At 39.4% G+C, this 20,328-nt stretch overlaps 1 protein-coding gene and 1 long non-coding RNA gene across 6 annotated transcripts in view; one reads left to right on the top strand and one right to left on the bottom strand.

Moving 5' to 3' along the window:
* CA10 (carbonic anhydrase 10) overlaps nt 1-20,328 on the bottom strand; it is a 162,367-nt gene that overhangs the window by 93,681 nt on the left and 48,358 nt on the right. For all 5 annotated transcript variants that reach the window (XM_065034788.1, XM_065034787.1, XM_065034785.1 and 2 more), the window contains one exon: nt 3,430-3,572. In XM_065034788.1, the coding sequence (XP_064890860.1) occupies nt 3,430-3,572 (143 nt within the window). The remainder of the gene's footprint in view (nt 1-3,429; nt 3,573-20,328) is intronic.
* Nucleotides 4,152-20,328, top strand: part of LOC135575770 (uncharacterized) — a 62,707-nt gene continuing 46,530 nt past the window's right edge. The window contains exons 1-2 of the long non-coding RNA XR_010467041.1: nt 4,152-4,838; nt 5,787-5,889. This is a non-coding gene — a long non-coding RNA (uncharacterized LOC135575770). The remainder of the gene's footprint in view (nt 4,839-5,786; nt 5,890-20,328) is intronic.

The following is a 20,328-nucleotide window of genomic DNA, read 5'->3' as shown; positions in this document are numbered from 1 at the left end:
GAATGAACTGATGATAAGTCAATGTGGATCTTGGTTTATTTCCTGATTGCTTTCACTTGTTTGGGGTTGCTGCAACCCAACAAATGTCCAGTCCATCACTTCAGACATTTTAGATGAAAGTCCGAGTTAGTTACCAAAAGGAAGAGAACCTTTTCCCAGGTTGCTTGACGGCTGCGTCCAGCTCCAGCTCATCAGGATCTGGGGCTTTCCCAGCTCACACTCCAGAGCTGCCAAGTTACTTTAACCTGTTGGTTTCACCTCATGTCACTTACTAACACAGTGGAGAACATGCAATACCATAGAAGTATCAGAAATGTTAAACAATTATTTAAGCAGCAAAACTATATTTCATTTCTTATTCATTAAACTTTTTGATGTTTGCATGAGACTTTTGACTTTCTAAAGCCACTCTAAATCAAAACATCATATTATTAAGCCCTCTAAAAATTCATCACAAATCAGTTTACAGATGACATTGATGTCTTATTGCTATCCATTCCTCCTGGACCATTTCTAACAATTCATTTTTTATATTCCTGCAGTGCTGAAATATGGTTCATACCAGTATCTGTCCTTTTAGTAATCACCAAGGCAAAGCTTGGGAGTTGTCATATACAGTACTCTTGAGAAAAATGCTAGTAATACTCTGAATTGATTGAACAGCATGGAATCAGAACTAGCTGGCAAAGAAACCATTTAACTGATTCCAATTCATAAATCTCTTTTCTTCTACCCTATTTTAGTTTAGAAACTGCTAAATATTGCCATTATCTCATGATGCATAGAATGAATCAATTATTTATAAAGATATTAATTTAAATAATATGCGATTGCATTCACTAATGTCACATATGAGAAAGCAGACTTATGGATCTTATTGAGTAACTTTCATTTATGCACACTGAGCTAGAGAATGTATATAACAGTCTTTGGCCAGCAGATATTGATTTATTTATTTCCCCAGAGGTCAACATCAGGTACAATGGCCTGCCTTGTCTTAAAAATAAGGGGATTTTAAACAGAACTTCACCTGCTTTAAGTCACAATTTAAGTCCTTGAGCATGACCTAAAATGATTAGTAAGACACAGTATCGTGTGACAAGGTTTAATTAACTGGAGGGATGCACTTAAGAGTCTAAAGCAAATACTGTTACTTAACACACTTTTAGGGGACAAAAAAATAAGGATGACCACGGCCAAGAACTGTAGTTCAGTCTTAAAGAATCTTGGAAATAAAGCTTTGGAATTGAACTCCACAGATAATCAGGAGATCAAAGGCAGATGGGCTACAGGCCAGTCAGACAAATTTTGGGGGAACAAAGGCAGAACTCTTGGTGAAGAGAGACTGTCGGCACTGGGAATGGAGGAGGAAAGCCCAGCAGAGGAGAACTGCAGTGGGGGGTGAGGTGGTTTGTTTGTCCACTACTAGTAGTAGCACATGCCCAACAGTCCAGAAATCTGGGCTCCGGAGGTTCAAACCCATGGTGCTTGCTGCCTAAATGTCACTAGACTGCAGCGGCTCATCAGTAAATTAATTCTGTTATCCTGTTGCTGATTGCCTTGATGCTTATGTGAACCCAAGAAAAAAAAGCGGAGGAAATAAAATGGTGTTTTTCTTTGTGACAGAGTGGAAGAGTGTGATTTGCATATTAATAAAGGTTTGTATTGTTTATTAAAAAGTGCCGTTTATCTGAAATGAGCTGAATGTTAAACTGACTAAAATGGATAATCAAGAGACAAAGCTGGGCCTGAGAGAGAACTGAAACTTAGGGAGTTTCCTCAAAATCAGCTTTTCTTCTGGGGAATTTATCTGCATGTAAACTCATTAAATATCTTGTGCTGAGATTCTGGATCTTAAAATGCAATTATCTGTATCAATGATATTCAGCCTTCAGGACCTGAAAAGCCACTTTCTGAGGAAACAGAAGAGAACAAACATAGAAAATAAAACAGCACAATTCAGAATAACATCTGATGATACTCGAATTGTAAATGGCATGACCTGATATCGCACTGCATTGTTGGACTATGTCATACTGTAATTTATAAATAATCTGAAATATGTCAGCCTTTACATAAATAGCAGAATCAGCAAAAGTCTTTTCTGTATCAAAATGAAAAACCTCAATGCATTTCTGTTTCAAAAGCAACAATGATACCCCAATTTTAATAATTTCTGTGCTGAAGCTTACATGGACTCTGATGTGTGTGCACATGTACCATCAGAACCTCCATAGGAAGTACAGAGCACATTCCTGACATCTCGAGCTGTTTCCAGCAGAAATCTCATTTGTCAAAACAGGACAAGATAAATCATTTTGAAATAACCTTTTGTTAGAGTCTCTGCTTGTTCGGATATTGTGAGTCACAATGCCTTTTCATCTGCATTGTTCTGTATTACAGATTGCATAAAAGAGAACTGCCTGCATGGAATAAGCAACAAAGTCTGTAAAACATATGTACACATCTCTCAGACAACAATCTTCACCCATTTGCAGAGCATCACTTTGTTAAGATTGTTTCCTGTCTCTGCCTTTAATCTATGTGGACTGGCCTGGGAGTCACGGTGCCTGAGCCACAGGTATGCACATTATTTATCCCAGAATGGCTCTGGTTTCATAGCTCAGTGTATTAAGATATACTCTCCAAATCTGGGTCAACAAGATTCGGTTTGGTCAGAAATAGAGGTTAATAAGCTGTGGCAGTCACTTTGCAACAAGAAATCATAAGCTGGTTTAAGATGAGTAAACCAGTCTTCCCTAACCTATCATTTCCAACTGATCCAATATCCTCAGAGATTTACTTATGATCTATTAAAATAAATGTTGCCATTTTGTTTTCTAGTTAAAATATGTGAGAAGTCCATTAAAAAAATCTCACGAGTGCCAAAATGCTCTAGATAACATAGAAACTAGATTACTTTTTGAACACATCCATCTGCCTGTCCCATGCTGAGATATGTATCTCATAGTTCCTTTTATTTCATAACATAAAGAGGCTCATTCAGCCCTTCCTGCCCCTTAACATGGTGGCACTGGAATGATATCCTCATTTAGATGAATAAAAGAAGGTCCTGACCATCTCAAACAACACTTTCAGAATAGCACCTTTAAAATGCCACTCAGGAAGAGCAGCAAATTGAATTATAAATGTAGAGTTTCTAAGTGAGATGTTATTCTTCCAGACAGCAGAGTTTCAAGTAACAGTTAATAGGAAAATATAAATATGTGCTAGAAGACACCTAAAAAATTATGGTTTCTATCTCTCCAGCAGTGATGAAATTGTGTGATTTGCAAAGCACTGTGTTGTTACTCTGCCTCAGAGCTGACTGAGATAAAAGCGTAAATGCTTTAGAAATATAAAATATAGCAAATGTTTTTAAGTCTACTAACTTCTTGTTTTGATGCCAGAACAGGATAGAACACCTACCTTTCTTCCCCCTGTGTTTATGCGAAGTGGAGTTAAGAAGGGATCAAAAATCATATGGCTGGTTTCAATATTGACAGGTGACTGCCTTTTCCCGACTGAGCAAAGATTCCAAGCTGAGTTCACCAAACCCCAAAAGGAGGGAACTGCAAAATATAAAAAAGTGCAAGTTTAAGAAAAGTCTGGAAAGATTACAGGAACACACGCAAGGCAGACAGCCAGATCATTAAACTTGTCATATTGTCTTGCACACAGACACTGAAACCAAGAACAGGCAAATTCATCTAGGACTTCAAATTTAAAACTTCATACACAAAGACCAAAACATATTGTTTCAGGTATTTTTGTATCAGAAAAGAAGGTCGTTTTTCGTTCCTCTTTTGAAGGTACCTGCATATAATCTCAGATTCAATAATAAAAAGCTTCTCTGCTGTACATTTTTAAGTCTTTGCGTTTAGAATTCATTAACAACCACAGAATTATTATAAGACAAACAAACACACTGTGGCCCCAGAGGACAGGCTTGCTCTTTAGTCAGGTTCTACTAATTTCTGTTCCATTCACCCAAACCTTTCTTTAGTCAAAGTTTTGATATTAAAAAACAGTTGTTGGAAAAGCCAAACTCTGGTGGTAAAGAGGGCCAGTTCCTCCCTGCATGTACAATGCTTTGGAACATGGAGGAAGCCCTGATTTTTACAAGCTGAGTTACTTTCCGTACCCCTAATTAGAACAAAATGTGTTGTAACCATTAATTGCTTCTCATCAGGTAATTGCAGGCTGAAGGTTCATACTGCATCTAATCTGCAATTTATAGACAAGATCAACATGAACTTCTTGGCGCTGAAAATATTTCTGAGTAAAGAGCAAGTAACAAGATGCATAAAGGATGCGTTTGTGTCTGCAGACTTTGTGTCTCTCTCTGAAGTATCTAAGGGAACTTTGACTTTATCAGAATTATTCTACAGTTTTGTATAGCAGGTGAAAATTTCACAGGTGCAAATGCTGATGCCTTTTTTGGCTTTATTTTTTTCTTTTTTTACATTTTGTTTAAAGTTTTCATAACCTTTGAGCCTCGAAGCATTTTTCTAATCTACAAATCGTGTGTGCCAATGGGGCCGAGTCCATGGGGAGCAGCGCAGGTGTTTTGCCCAGAGGGTGGAGCTGAAAACCCACCAGCTGCTTATAAAAAGCTTTTTGGTAGCTGTAGTTAGTTGTGTGGGGGATTTTGCAGTCTGAGCGCTTGCTTCTGCTTGCAGTATTTGGCTACTCTGGTGGGAGTTCTGTAGAGCGTTGTCTGGATTTGAACCTCACATTTGTAGTAGACTTGACTCATTGGGAAAATGTTCCTTGGAGGGGAGACAGGTGGAAAATACCTTTTGAGTAGTGTAGCCTCAGGAAAATGGTTGGTCTTGGTGAGTGTTTGCTTATTGTGTTTTATAGAACAGCTCAGTTCCTTTTGCCCTCAAGGTCTGGGTGTACTTAGGTGTAAAACTTTGGCTGGGTTAATATGTAGCTTTACTCAACTTTTCTACAAGATATACTTCATGGTTCTTTTGGGGCTACTGCTTGCACAGCAAAACTTCAGCAGATGCCCACATCAAATTATGTCAGTAATCTTTTATTTGAATAATAAACCCTGTGTGCAACCACCCTGCAGAAGGTCAGATGCAAGGCCTCTAAAATAAGTTTTGTGTGATCAGCAAAATGAACAGGTGGTATGTTCTTAAAAATTTATTTGGCTCCTCCATTTAACTTTCCAGGCAATTCTCACTTCCACTGGAGACTCCCAGGACTGTAGAAGTTCCTAGAGTGTGCTAATGCTTTGACAATGAATAAATGTGGTGCAATTACAAATAAAGCAGAGCTCAATTATTTGTGTTTTTTCTGAAGAGGAACACCATAGGACCTCACCGCACTTCTTGTCAGAGAGAAAATCTCTCTTTATGAAGAGGCCCAAGACAAAAGTTGAGGTTAACTGAGATACCTGGTTTCCCTTGATAAATCCCTTTGCGTTGTTATTTAAAAAAGGATGGAAGTGTAGAACTGTAGATTCAAGATGGAAAACACTAGAAGGGAAATCTGTTGCTTGAATGTTTTCTAGTATTACTAAAACAATATTTTGAGCAGAAATATTTTTGTTATTGGTAAAAAAGAATTATCTAGCAAGCTTTTAAAAAAATAACTAAACAAGCTAGGTATGGTAAGTACAACAAAATGGCAAGCCAATCAGGGAAGTCCATTACCTTCAAGTTTGTATGACTTAAGGAATTTATGATGTAACTGGGATTGTCCCAGAAAGCTGCACTGGAAAACAGCTGCTATAAGTTGATGTTTTATAATGTTATTTCTGTTTTTGACAGGGAACTCTTGCATTCTGTGTTGTGTGTGTCTCACCAGCGTGTCACCTGGAAGTCAAGAAGGGGGAGATCTGTACTGCAGGGCTTGGACTTGTCACCCAGACATGTAAGTCTGTGTTATGGTCTTTTATTTCTTTCTAAATGCTCAGGATGCTTATGCTGAAGAATATCTCCAGAACGTGGCTGTTGCTACTAGCTCAGTATTTACAGTTAGACAAAAAGAAAGTGCGGCAATGCTAAAGTTACTTCGGTGATCAGAACGACTTTGCTTATGCTTCAACTGAAGGTTAATTAAGGATGACTGACCTAAGACTGCACATCTAAGTTGACCAGTGGATGGGGATATTAGGCAATATTAATGTCTGATTACATTTAATTAAAGTAATTAGTGCTGCTGCTTAGATGCTAAAAGTAATAGAAAGGTAGTCAGAGCCATAATGGAAAAATCCGAGGAGGCTTCATGTAGGAAACCAAGGCTTAAATTAAACACAAGTACTGAATTAACTGTTTAGGCTGAAGAAACTGGTGTATGAATCTAGGAAAACATATCACAATATTTGTTATTTTATTATTCCAGCTTAGCTAACAGACAAGGTTCTCCTAGGGGTTAAGGCATTAATGAAACAGCATCTCCTTCCCCACCATTATGTTGCATTTCCATGAAACTCTAGTTGTGATGAGTGAGGCTCTGCTGCACTTTGTGCGGGCAGCTCTGGAGCCCGCAGGCAGCAGCCTGGCTCCTGCGCTGGGCAGCAGCGACTCCTCAGAGCCAGTTTGCATGCAGCCCACATACCAGCTCACAATCTCATTTAACAAGGTTTTCTGGCTACTGGTTATTCTACCAAAAGCTTCTGTATACTGATCATGTCATCTCTGCCTTCGTCTATAAATCCTCCTAAATTTAAACGGGTTGAGAGCTGAATTGTTGAAAACGTGTTACATAGACATAAGGTGATAAGTTTTTGTCTGATCAATGTCATGCCTTTCACCTTCTCATAACAGAAAGAAAATTGGATAAATTCAAAGATTGTTTCCTCTATGTTGGTGCACTATGGGCAACAGACCTTGTGTGTGTGTGTTATGTGGGGAGGAGGTGAGGAGGATTATTTATATTTTATACCTCTGCAAAAATCTCTGACATCCTTATGCAGTCAGTATCCTGTTGCAGCTGCTCTTTTTTTTCAATTTACTGGGAACAATTTATATTGAGATATACGAAGATGCTCTGCTATCAGCATAACACAATAGAATGAGGGATTCTGATGGCTTTTACCAAACCTATGCACAACAGTGAAATAATAGTGGCTAGAACAATAAAGCAAGGCTTGAATCCTATTCTCCTCGTGATGAGTATTGAGGATTTCCCTAAATAAATACAAGCCTCCCCTTTCCAGAGAAAAGCAATGAGGGAACAGTGTCCCATAAGGATGCCCTTCTGTAAGCAAGGCAAACTTGCAAATAAGCATAATGGCCCTGTGTGCCATGGGTGGTGATGGAGAGGTAACCGTCTGCATCCACGCTGTAAGAGGATGGGACCAGAGGTGCGTGCTGTGTACCACATCCTAAATAGCTGATCTTAGAAAAAAAACGATGCTGGACTCAAAGGTTTAGGTTATGAGAGGGTTGTGGATTGCTAAGCAGTGTCTCCTACTCACTTGTCTGGCTGTCAGGGGCTTATTTATAAAAAAGCTTCTCAGCGTTCTACCCCATGCTCTGTTTCTGCATCTTGCTCTTAGCAAAGCCATGGGGAGTTTGTAGCTACAATCTCTCCGAGGCTGTTTCTGAAGGGTCCTTGTGATGCTCTGACTGCAGTAGTCTGGATTGGCTCAGAGGAGAACAGAATCATCACTGGGGGTGGGTGAGATGAGCCTGTGCTCCCAGCACACCTGGCTCTGGGGACCGAGCGCTCCTGGGACTCATCCTGCCGCGGAGCTGCCCCGACTGTGTCTGTGGCTCCGCTCGGGTCCTGGCCACGTTCTCCAGTCTGAAATGACTGAGAAAGACGAGAAGGCCATGACCGACCTGGTGAAGTGTTACCCCATCAGCTCTCAACTACACAATCTAAGGTTTCCTTACAGATACTTGTGTTTAGCAGAAATGTGCTGGCAACTGCAGAGTTGCTCTGCAAGATTTCTACCCCAAAATAAAAATATTTGTTTCTAAGCCGTAAAACATGAGAATTTATATAAGATGAAATCCTGACTCCTTCCCTGCTTTTCTCCTGATGTAATGCTCTGATCTCTGTTTTGTGCCACGATGAATCACTGGCAGGAGCCACTTTCAGTTGTCCAAAGAATCCGAAGTTTCCCCCTCTCCCTGCTCCACCCTCCTGCTCGTACATTTGTGTTGCCTTCCCAGGTTCTCTTATGCTCACAGCTTATTTTTGCTAAGCTAACTTTTGTTAAAAGTGCTCAAGCTTGGCAACGCACGATTTATTACTGCTTTGGGAACAAAAGCAAAGAGCAGGCAGGTTTCATGCACAGTAGGCAAATAATTTCTATCATTGCCAGGTTTTGTAATATCCAGTAAATATCCCCATATTTCTCAGTATGGCTTCCCAGTTCAGGGCAGAACGCAGTAAGCAGACTTTCTACTGTGCTCCTTCTGTTGCCTCAGATAAGTAGATGAGATAGTAAAGCAGCAAATCAAATAGAGAGTAAGATATCTGGAAGAAAAGCATGTTTTAAAAAGCTGCCACCCTCAGAACTAGATACAAGTGGAGGCTGTCATGCCACCAACCTCCTGTCTACATTGTGTGTCTCCCTGATCTGATGATCATGATTTGGGAACTTGGAATAAGTAGGATATTAAAATAGCATTTGTGCAGACCTTTTGCTGAGGAAACAACCTCTGATTTAGGTCTGAGCAATGCAGGGGCATTGGTTTAGGAGTAACTACAGAAGCAACACTTTGTATAATAGATATTGTACTACACTGAACTCAGCTTCTTTATAGGAATGAAAACCCTTATGTAGTTGATTTTATGTAACCAATGAAGAACTACATAAAAATAAAGAATCTTGTTTAAAAAGAACACCTGAATGGTGAAATGGACATTGGAACTGCCAGAATATAAGCTAAATTTGAAGGCCTTATGTTTTTATTCTGAACCTTTGTTTAAATAGGGCTGAAAAGCCAGGAAGCTTGAAGGAGGTGGCTAGAAGTAAGAGAGCATCCTTTTAAAAAATGGTGTCTAAATAGGAAAAATGGAAAAGGTTATGAACTCTGACAAGTTAAATATAAAACTAAAATAAGACAAGTGAAAAGAAGATACTGAAGAACAATTTTCTAAAGGCATAAAAGCTACTAATAACTTTTTTCAAGTCTATGAGAGACAAGGATCCTGACTGAGTCTGTAGCTGATGATCAGGTTGTAAAAGGAGCACATGAAAGATTATGGAGCAGCAAAGCTCTATCAGTTATTTTCCTGATTGCTTACAGAAGTGCCTAGGGAGGTTCCCACACAGGAGCTTCTTTATGGGGAACTAATCTGAGGAAGTGTCTTGAAATCAAGCATCAGAAAAAATGACTTTTAGTATAAATTGATAAAATGAACAAATCCATTAGTCAGTTGGAACTCTAGTAGGAATACCGCAGTGACTTGAATTGCCCAAATCCTACCTTAAAGTCTGCATCAGTCTCTGGGAGACTAAAAGTAGCAAATGTGATCTAATTTTTCTGAGGGTTATTTTTCCTCAAGGGATTTGCTGCTGGTCACTGTCAGTAATAGGAGATGCAAGACAGTAAAGTTATTTCTGTGTTGCACAGCACTAAGACTGTAACTTTCTCTTTGAAGTTTGCTCAACTTTCAAGAGCACAGATCTTCTGAATTGAAGTCACTCTAGAGTTCAGGAGTTTAAAAGGAGTCAATTTATTCATGCAGCAGATCCTTGTTTATACATTTAAGCTTTAACATCAGCCCTGGCAATAGCGTAAAACACAATCAGATTGTATTTGTGCAGCAATTATTCTTGCCCTGTGTAATTACTGGTCCTGCAGATAAAATCTGAAGCTACTTTATTGAAGCTGGGAATTGAAACCACAGAGAGAATCAGCTATCTATGTAAATCAATAAAGCAGTCCATTAATTATTTCCACCTACTCAACTTGAAAAAAATTACCATACTAATGCCTCTGGATAACCACATGACCTGCTCTGCTTCTACATAAAAGCCAAATGTAAAGCCATAAAGGCTTTGAGAGATAAATCGGGGACACCAAAGAAATGCCAGAGTATAGAATGGCATTCATGTAAGTAATTGGTCGCAGAAATCTCCAGACTGCAGTAATATTAGACACTATCACGATGGTTTCAAATTTGAGAACTGAAAGTGTTCTGATTTCTTTTGAAGAAGAAAAAGGTTGACAGCTGAAATATGTCCTGGAGAGTAAGGCAGCATTACCATTATTCAAAAGATGGTTAAAAATATTAAATTTTTTCACCAATAAACCTTGAAACATATGAAAAAAATGAAAACTGTGAAGAACTCTAACAGCATCATATTACACACTGCTAATTCCATACTGGTCTGTTCAAATGTCATCATCCCTCTGTAGGAAGGATTCTCAATGACAGGAAAGGTTCAACAACTGCACTGGCTGAATGAGAAAGAACAGAAAACTTGGAGGAGGAAAGGAGGAGTTAAGACTCTGGAAAGATACTTTCTTTTAAAAAGTGTTAATTTTCTGCTATGTCTTTAATAGAGACATTCTCCAATACCCACTTCAATTTACCTTTTAAATTATAGCTACTTACTTCTGCCTAATTAAATATTTTCTTCAATTAAGAGTATTATCTGGAAAAAAAGTATTTAGCAATCACAGTTAGTGACCTCTAACCTTGCAAAGCTTTTGCTTATTTTCATCTACACATTTGGGATACCAGCATAGAAAAGAGAACCGCTTCTTTCATTACACCAATTAAACCAGAATAAATCCCCTTAAATAAATACTTTTAATAAATTACGTTAATCTTAGGGTAAAGAGCGGTTATACAACACCATGTAATAAGATTTTTCTCTGCCACATTGTGGTGAGTTAACACATATACTAAAACTATACCATCAAATACTACTTTAATGTTTTGCAAAAATATAAGTCAGCTGCTTAAAAGGTACTTATAGATGGTTTTCGTATCCTTACTTCTTTTTTCATTATCAATACGGCAGGAGTAGGGAGGGGTGTATCTATAGGCAGAGCTATATAGAGGGCAAAACTAAGCATCTTGAGTAACAATCTTGTAGAGCCATTGTTACTACGATTCTGAAAATATAATGTACTCTTTTCATTCCAATCAAAGGGATGTATAGTCTTGGGGAAAACTGTCTGCCCTGGAAGATTTAGCATAACTATGTCAAGAAATGGAAATGAAAACAGTTTAAGGACAGTTTGGTTTAAAGGTTAAAAAGAAAGTGGGATGTTTGGATTTGGCACAGGTTGCTCATTGGAATGTCAGTCTTGGGTAAAGGAAATCCTTGGTAAAAGAGATGGAAATGAAAAATGGGAGGGGAAGAAGGTGCCCTAATCAGGTCTGGTCAGTCCCTCAGTCATGAATCACTGCCAGGATTCAACAGATTCCCTTTGCAGCAAACGAAGAACAAGTCTGCAACCACAACTGAGTTTGCCTGATACTCATTGTAATTTGGTGGGTGGAAAAGAGGGAGAATTTGCCCTGGATTTAAATGCAGAGTGAAAAGGAAAAGGATGAAATGCAAAAAAGCTGTGACGGTCATTCTGCCCTTTAAAGAAGGGCCTCGCAGTGAAATACAGGCAACCCAGGTTTTGAGCTGTCAGATGATCTCTGGAAGTAACCTTTCCTTTCCTCTTCACGCTTCTTTATCTTTTGTTTTTCTGTTTGTGCTGTGGTTCATGCTGTAAAACTGGGGACTTTGGCTGTTACTAGTAAAATGAATGACTGTTCTGAGGCAGAGCGAGTGAGATCTAAAGTTTTAAAGAAGATCCAGAAGAAAAGCTTCACAGAGATGAAATTGGAACCCAGGAGAAAGTTCTTCAGAGAAAAGTAATTTGGAACTTATTCTTTTAAGGAAAGGGTGAAAGACTGCTTATCCAGCAGATAACTTGAGCTCTGTTCTGTAGATTCAGCTTTATTTTAATGTCTTTGGGATACTATCGATCCTTTTCCTGAAAAATATAAATGAAAGAAGGAGCATAAAAAAATCACAGAAGACAGCATCTTTATTCTATCAAAAATGCCCTTTCTGGATATCCCAGTGGTTCACAGCATGCTGTTACTAAAACAAACATAACTGTTGTGTACTAAGTTGGAATTTAACTGTTTGTTGTCAGATTCTCTCTGTCTGCATCTGTTAGCACCTCCTTTGTTAGGATGAATATAATGAGCATCACATGCTGAAACTGTAGGGCAATAAGGGATTCAGTTTGGAGAAGGCAGGCACTGTGGCATAAGGGTCATGTGTAAGGAGCACCTAGTAAGGGTTAACCAGTCCCATTCTCCAAAACATTTGTGTGTGTGACAGTGGCCCCTGGAGAATTCCTCATGGCCACATACTGCTTTGGTTTCTCAGAAGACTTACAGCTAATGACAGCAAGTGACGCAGAAATGTCCTCGCTCTGCTGACTTGCAAAGACAAGTGAGGAGCGAGCACAGAGTTCACCACTGAGCGCTGCAGTTCGTATCTGCAATGACAGTTCAAGGCAGAAACACTGATGTTCTGCACTCTGGTATTTTCTAGAGCAATCAGGTTTCCCTGACCCCGTTCCATGGGGCTCTGGCCCTGCCTGGGGATGCTGCTTCCACTGTGCGATTACCAAAACTCTGTAACTTTGATTGTTCTTCCAAAGGCCAAAGGTCCTTAGGGCAGCTGTTATCTACATCCTCCCTACTCAAACTCCAAACCTGCTTCTGTTCGTTAGAGCTATTGAGGCGGGTTTGTCTGTGGTCCTATTGGCTTTTGTAGCAAATGCAAGGCAAATACTACATCCTTACTCAAGTTTTTGCATACCTATTATTCAAACAAGTTTTCTGTTTTTAATATCCTTTGTTAACTTGCCATTATTAGGAACTCCTCTATCATTGGATTAATTGCCGTATGTGCTGCTCAAATGTACTGCAGATTTTCTAATGACAAGGTCATATTTCAAACCTTTTGGTCCGTTAATGCATTCAGTTATGAATTCTGCTGTGAATCTGAGCTTCCAAACAACCTTGTTGATCTTGCTGAGGCTGCTTTTCAACAGAGATACAGCAAATGAAACTGCTGAGTTCTGCTGTCAGCGAGGAAACATTTTGCAAATATATTGGTTTTCACAAGGCTGTGAAGGTTCTTAAATACTCACCTAAATGTGTATTTAATGACACCAGTAAGTGTTTTCTCATTTACTTTGAAGTTTCTGTATTTGCAGTCAAATACAGAGCAATGTTTTGCAGCACTCCCATCAGACAGGCTAACTGGGAAGGTTCTCAAGCTGGTTTTGTCTGCAAACAAAGACAAGCCCCCTCCAACCCCTCAAAAAACAGAACAGGGTGGGGGGAAAAGCAAGCACATAAATACTCTATGCATTGCTTGGGGGTGGAGAAAGAGAGGAGAAAGTGCGGAATGTGAGAGGAATAGATTTAGACACGGATCTGGAACGCAGTGTGGGGAGGAGCAGTGCAGAGTGTGGGGCTGCACACCATCCACTGCCATTCTACACCTGGCAAAAAACAAAGAGAGCCTGCAAGCTTCAGCAGCTACAGATTCAGCCCCTAGGGGCTGAAATTTATATTGAACTTAGGACAGAATGCAGATTTTTGATCCCTACTCTTTTGATCCCTCCCTTTTGCTGCCTAAATTTTAAATCGACTCTCTGCAAAAAAATAGCTAAATGTACATATGTATCTTATTTAGTGGCTTTACAGGTACTAATAACGTGCTGGTCAGAGAGGAGGAGGGACACTGTTAGTGTAAGCCAAAGGACCAGAAGAGTATGGATAATATAAAGATGAAGGCTAAAGGAACTATCTCCCCTCAGTGTTACAGGGTGACGTTTTTGTGTTCTTGTTTGACCGCGATACTGTTATTGCTGTTTCTGGTCTGATTGTGCCTGATCTCACTGTGAACACACACATGCACAGGCACAGTGACAACCCCAAATTGCTTTGGAAGCTTCTGACTGCAGACAACTGTGCAGCTCAGTCTAGCAACTGGATCGTAAGATCAAATTTGCTCTGAATGCATCAGTAAGAGTTGATGCAGGTAACGGGCAAGGAGTGGACGTTCCTTATTGATTTAAGATAAGGTCTGGAAATGTGCATGAGCACATGGCAGTGGAAGTGCACTGCCTTGATGGGGAAAGCCAATGGGGTAGCTGAGTTGTGAATGTCAGGTGTGCGCTCAAGGTCAGGTCAAATAGCCACTGCAAGGTGAACCCTCTATTATTTCCAACTCGCAACTCCACAAACTATGACTGGAAAGCTGTTCAGCACAGCAGTAATCCTTCTAGAACCCTTCCTTAGCTCACTGTTTGCTTAAGCTGTGGGTGCGTATGCACATCTCAAACTAGTGTCAGTCACAGAGCACTACAGAAAATGCTACTCATCTGACCAGCGCTGGCAGGTGGCCTAAGTTTGTAAGGCCACAACCATATAACATTTTATTTCTGTGGCTTGTAATGATTTATTTCAGCTTGTGGAAAATTACAGTAACAAGCACGCTGTTTATGTGAGAAACACAGCAGTGCTGAGCATCATCGGATCCGTAAGGTAACTGCTCCACCCTGAAGAGCATCACAGCAGCACACAAGATGCTTTAGCAAAGCGGTGCAGAGACTAGTCGGGGGTGCAATGCACAGAACACAGAATTGTAAAATCTCTTACAGGCACAAAGACCATAATCTACTTCCCAGTGCGTCATGGGGAGAACAGAGGGTCTGTAGCTCCAGAATGCTCCCGACTGCTTATTTCTCTCTGCCAGAGACTGTAACAGCTCAGAAGGAATGAGCATCAATTGCTTCCAAGGGAGATGTGTAAAAGATAATATATGTTGCCTTTTTGGCAGCAAAGATTCCCTGGAAGATAATGCCTTGGAGGCTTTATTACCTGTGACCTTCACACAGAACTGAATACATCTTATTTTCTGAATAATTTCAGGCTGTGGATACAGCATTTGATGGTCTTTCTAGCAGCAGAATAAAATCACACCTTCATTGAGACAGAGGTTTAGGAAGAAAACACCCCAAACCAACCAACACACACTTCACTTGAGATACACAGGATATTCTCATTTAGTTTATTTTTTTGTAGCCTAAGGTGTGTGAAAACTTGAATGTAACAAACCATTCATTAGGCAAGTTTTGGTGCATCACCTTGATGACAGATGAATGCAGCTAGCTTGAGGTTTAATTAAATACATTGAAATTCCCAAGTTTGTCAAAAGAGTCTTTAAATTCCTCCTTCTTTATCCTAGTTCTTCTTTTTACCCCTTGGCATTAGCATTTCTAAATTGTGAAGAAATCCTATTAAATTTTGCATTGGAAAACAACTTCCACAGATCCCGAATTTGGCAATGATTGTTCTGGCTACTGACTGTCCAGGAACAGGTGGCCCTGGGCACAATAAATAGATTTAAAAGTAAGTAAGCTGCTTTTCACTCCTTAAAAACAAGATGATGTCAATATTTCAGGCTTAGGCTCAACATTAAACAAGACCTAAAATTAAGGCAGGTTCCCTGAAACTTTGCCATAAGTTTAAAGCACCTTAGAGGCAAATACCTATCACAGCTTTTTAGAAAGCAAAATACTCAAGCCTTCAGAAGGATGTTTCTAATTACCAATTTTACCTTTTGCCTTGACTTTTCCAGTAGGAAAATAAATTGTGATTTCAAAGGGGAGAAAAAATGTCTCCATTTTGAATCTCTGAACCCGGGTGTCTCTGAATTTGGGCAGCTGCATAAACTAGGCAGGCTTTTACCAAGGTTTTCTTCATTACCAGCATGATCATTCCCCCTTAAATGTTGATAGAATCTGTAATTTTCATCTGCCCATTATTCACTGTGTGCCTAATGCTAGTTAAAATTAACACCAACACTGGCTTGCAGCTTGTCCTTTAACACTTACATTCAAACCTGTCAGTTCCTCACATTAAGATACATTTACTCTTTTCAAAACACATTCAAGCTGACTGCTAATTCTACAGTCCTTGACTTCATAGGCAGTATAAACTTTTAAATGGTAATTGAGTCATCTTTTGATGAGCTGAAAAGGAGAGCAAAGTATGATGTTACCAACAGTGTGCTGTTTGCTCAGCAGTAAAGTTTATGGAATACTGCTTTATTCAGACAAATTATTAGGTTCAGTACAGGTGGTAGGTGGATGACACGCAGTCATGATGTACAGAAAATCCATACCCATTATCTAGCAGCATCCTCTAGCCTTGAGATCTGTGAATTTACAGCTGACTTTGGAGCTATGGCCAACAGTGCCATTCAGCATGGGGTCTGTGTCACTCCCCCTGTGGAGGGCACAAAACTCACAAGCAGAAAAGGTTGGCAGAAGGATCTGTTTTTTTTAAAAGTGTTAAACTTCTGACATGCTGTTTTGTTTTTTGGTGCTTTTTCTTGACAGTTTTCTACATGTCCCCTCGCTGCTGTATACAAAAACTGTATTCCTCTGACATCTTCATTTCTTCTGTTAAGATTAAAAAGAAATATATTAAAAAAAAAAAGCATGCTATTCTGTGTTGTCTCCCTAATGTAATTTATCTTATTCTGAGTCTTCTGACAGCTTGTAATGCTTCCAGAGCTTACACTTCAAAGAACTTTTCAGTAATTCAATCTCCTTTTGGGTGCCACGCTCTGGCCTCAATTCACCCAGCTGAAACATGGCCAAGTGTTTTGAGGAGCAGCAGAGATTTATTTCAGAAGAGTTAAAGGTGGTGTAAGCAGCATCAGTCAGACTCCCCCCTCAGCAGTTCTGTAAGGCTTGGCTTAGCTCTTCGGAAATTTCCCCCATGAGGCTGGCTGTAGGTTACACTGATTATGACATAATGCCAAAGCATCATTTTCTCAGCTTCTGCTGAGGCAGCCTCATCAGCATCTGAGACTTGAATCCCTCAATGGCAGAGGGATATACAGAGAAAATACTTTGGAAACCTTTGTTGTCCCTTCTCTCAACCTGGAGTGAGAGAAAGCAAAAGGAGTTTGAGCAGCAGTAATGGCACCATAAGGGTGGTTCACTGACATCTTTGTTCTGCCTAGGAATGCACAGACCACAGTAGAAAAGTTCTGCAGACAGAACCCAAGCAGAAATTAAATTAGCATCCTTATTTTCTGACTAATAGAAATCCCTCTATGGCAGTCTATGCATCTGATTTAAGTTATTACTTTCAAAATCATGTGTTTGAAAGCACATGGATACACCATTTATAGTTATTGCTCAACAACTTGAATGATCCTAAAGATGTCACCAACAAAGTGATAAGAAATTTAACTTGTTCTACCACTGTACGCTAATTAAACTATTTAGTGCAGAGATCAGCATAAATAAGGAATTAGCAAACAATGATGCGAGCATAGGATGATTTGTAATATCAGCACATTGATGCACTGGGCTCAGATACTGTAATTTGATTGGCAGCGCTTTATTAAGTTTTGGCAGCATTTAAGTAGACTGGGAGTGCTGTTATGAAGCTCAAGCACATTAATCCAAGCTCCAGCTCTCGTTAATACTGATGAGTGAAGGCAGTTAATTGAATTATGTATGAAGTACTGCTGATTAAATAATATTTCACTCCTTGCTATAGAATTAACTCTGCTTTATTAACAGCCACTGTTGTCTCTAATAGTGAATGTCAGAGGGACCTTCTCTCAACCATCTACTTTCAGGTTTTTTAACCATCTGTTCAGGTTGCTTACGTATGTACCCATCTATTCCTGCTTGTACTGGCCTTTGATATATTTTTGGTTTTCCCAAATGTTGGTGTGATACTGGAGAATAGATATATTAAGATTATTATTTTATTTCCATTGCTTACACCTGTGTCCCCCCAGGAAAATACTTTTTTTTAGTAATTAAGTTGATGTTAGAACCAGAAACGGCGAAGGAAATGCTTATAAAACATTGTTTAATGAAAGTTAATCAGGTATTTCTTAATTCAAACTGCAAAAATACCTTTGGTTAGGGTCAGAGGGTACAGCAAGGCCTCTAATTGAGGTTATTAATTGCTTGACATGACTTTTTCCCTTGGTATTCTTTTAATTACAATGTTTTGAAACAAAATTTAAAGAATGCAAATACTGTATTTGAAATCCTGTTTCATGATACAAGTTTACATTTTGATACTGAGACATCTCTTACAAAAGAACTATAATGAGAACAGTTATCTGCACATACAGTTATGAATAATGGAAATAGTCTGTGGATGGAGCACTGAACTCCCAGAAACAGAAGTGTTGGATTCCTTCTATTTACATATGAAGTCTTTTATAATATGTACTACAGATGCACAGAACCGCTATGCTAGTTTGAAGCCAGTTCTTCCTCATGTGGGGACAAGACTCAGCCTTGTGTTAGGACTGCTGGAAAGATTTAGGGGAGGGAGGTAAGAACAGTTTAGTCAGATCTAAGCTAAGGGTAAATTTCTTTTAACTCACTATGACACCCAGGAAACAGTCTCAATGACCTACTATTCACATCTTTCAAAAACCAGAGGGGTGTCCATAACATTAGCTGGTTACAAGACAGGATTATTCTTGATTTTTTTCTTCTACTTAAATATGATGGTGCCATAGCCAGACTAAAATGAAAATTCAGCTTTCACAGCACTGTGAAAGACAAAGTATCTTAATCAACAGATGATAGGAGGAGATCCCTCTCTGAAACATTTGATTCTTTCTGTATTTTGAAGGATGGATTCAAGGAACCCAGAACAAGCATGAAAGGCAAACATACAAAATCTAGAGCTAGAAAACTATTTGCTCTTCAAGTTGGAATCTGAGTCACTTTGCCATTGCAAAGTTAATTTCTTTTGCTTTAGTAGATACTGTGAGAAGAGCAGGGTTCCCTGAGGACACCTTGGGAATTGCAATCCTTGTTGCTTGGGGGTGTGAAGACTTTCAACACCAAGAACCATTGGCTAAGCCCATGTAAAAATGGAAGAAATGGTGACCAACAGATGCTGGAAGAATGCATGTCCATAGAAGGCTCAGCTGGAATTTTGAACTGCCTATGAAAATATTGATTTCAGAGTCACAGACTGAGGAGCGGATGAGTAGGAGGCTGATAGCCATCTGTGGAGGAAGCTTTGCTTGTTTCTCATGGGTTCCAAAGATCATGAAGTGCTGCTGAGGATGCCAGCTGGCCTGTTGCCATGAGGCTTCTCTGTTCCATCAAATGAGCTCTGGGAAGCTTGCCCATGAAATCATAGCATATATCCCTAAACAAGTACCACTTGATATTTCTTCACTCTGAAAGGTGATGAGAAGCAGATTTTCTTTCCAAAGAAGCTTAGACTTCTAGGGCTTCTCTTGACTGGTTGTGTTGGGGCAATGGCAGCGCGAGTCTCAGGAGAGCTGACAGTAGTACTAGAAGTATTTACTTAGGTTTTGGTGCCTTTTCTGCAATCTTTTTGGCTTGCCTACATGAACAGTTCCACATGACCCATTCTAAAGACTATGGCTGAAGAATATCTACTCATTTACATTGTTTTCCAGATCCTGGCATCTCATACCAGGCTTGTATTACTAATTCTAATACTCGTATTACTACTATTTCGGTTGCGGTAGAATCCAAAAGCAGTTGTCCGTGCCCTTTTTACTTTGGATTTGCCCTAGTATAAATTGTGAGAAGAGACTTAATCCCACAGACTCTAAATTTAGAACAAGAAATACCTACAGAACACGCTGAACTCAGTAGGTGATTCATTTCCTGTTGAAGATGATTCCTAAAAGCTCAAGTATCTCCAGAAGGTCACTCCCACCTTCAGAAAACATACACAACAACTTATTTTTAGAGTTCTGTAGAAATGCCTTGCCCACACAGTAAATTGCACATATGTTCTTGGATTTAGCTGCCAGTTTTGTGAAAGTTAAAAAATTCTGGGCTTACTGTTTCTACTAAATAAAATTTTCCATTTATTTCAGTCAAAGCAAAACCTAATTTTGCATAAAAGTATTGCTCATGGACCTAGTGATCAGAGCTAAGTCTGGTGTTGACATTCTTATGCTTTGTTGTGGGTTGCTGGTCCTCCCACAAGTATATTCCTAACTTTAGACAGAGCAGCTGGAAATGATGTTGGATTAAGTGCATGCTCACTCGCATTGCTAAATCCAAGTGAAAATGATAACTCTCTTACTTTCTATTGCTGTCCATTGCACAACCTGGATATGCTGTTGTTCTACCCCAAACATCCTATTCTCCCTTTGCTGCTGAGCCCTAGTAGCTCTATTTTGTGTCAGCACAGGAACGCTGCAATGCTCACTAGGTTATAAAAGAATTAAATACCCACAGTCTTCTGATCATTTATCAAATGAATTACTTGCAGTAGGTTCAATACTAGAAATAAGTACAAAATTTCCCATAGTGTATTTTT

Source organism: Columba livia, chromosome 18, assembly GCF_036013475.1.
Source record: "Columba livia isolate bColLiv1 breed racing homer chromosome 18, bColLiv1.pat.W.v2, whole genome shotgun sequence".
Lineage (NCBI taxonomy): Eukaryota > Metazoa > Chordata > Aves > Columbiformes > Columbidae > Columba > Columba livia.
Note: the sequence above shows the minus strand (reverse complement) of the source record. Positions and strands in the feature narration are given on the sequence as shown.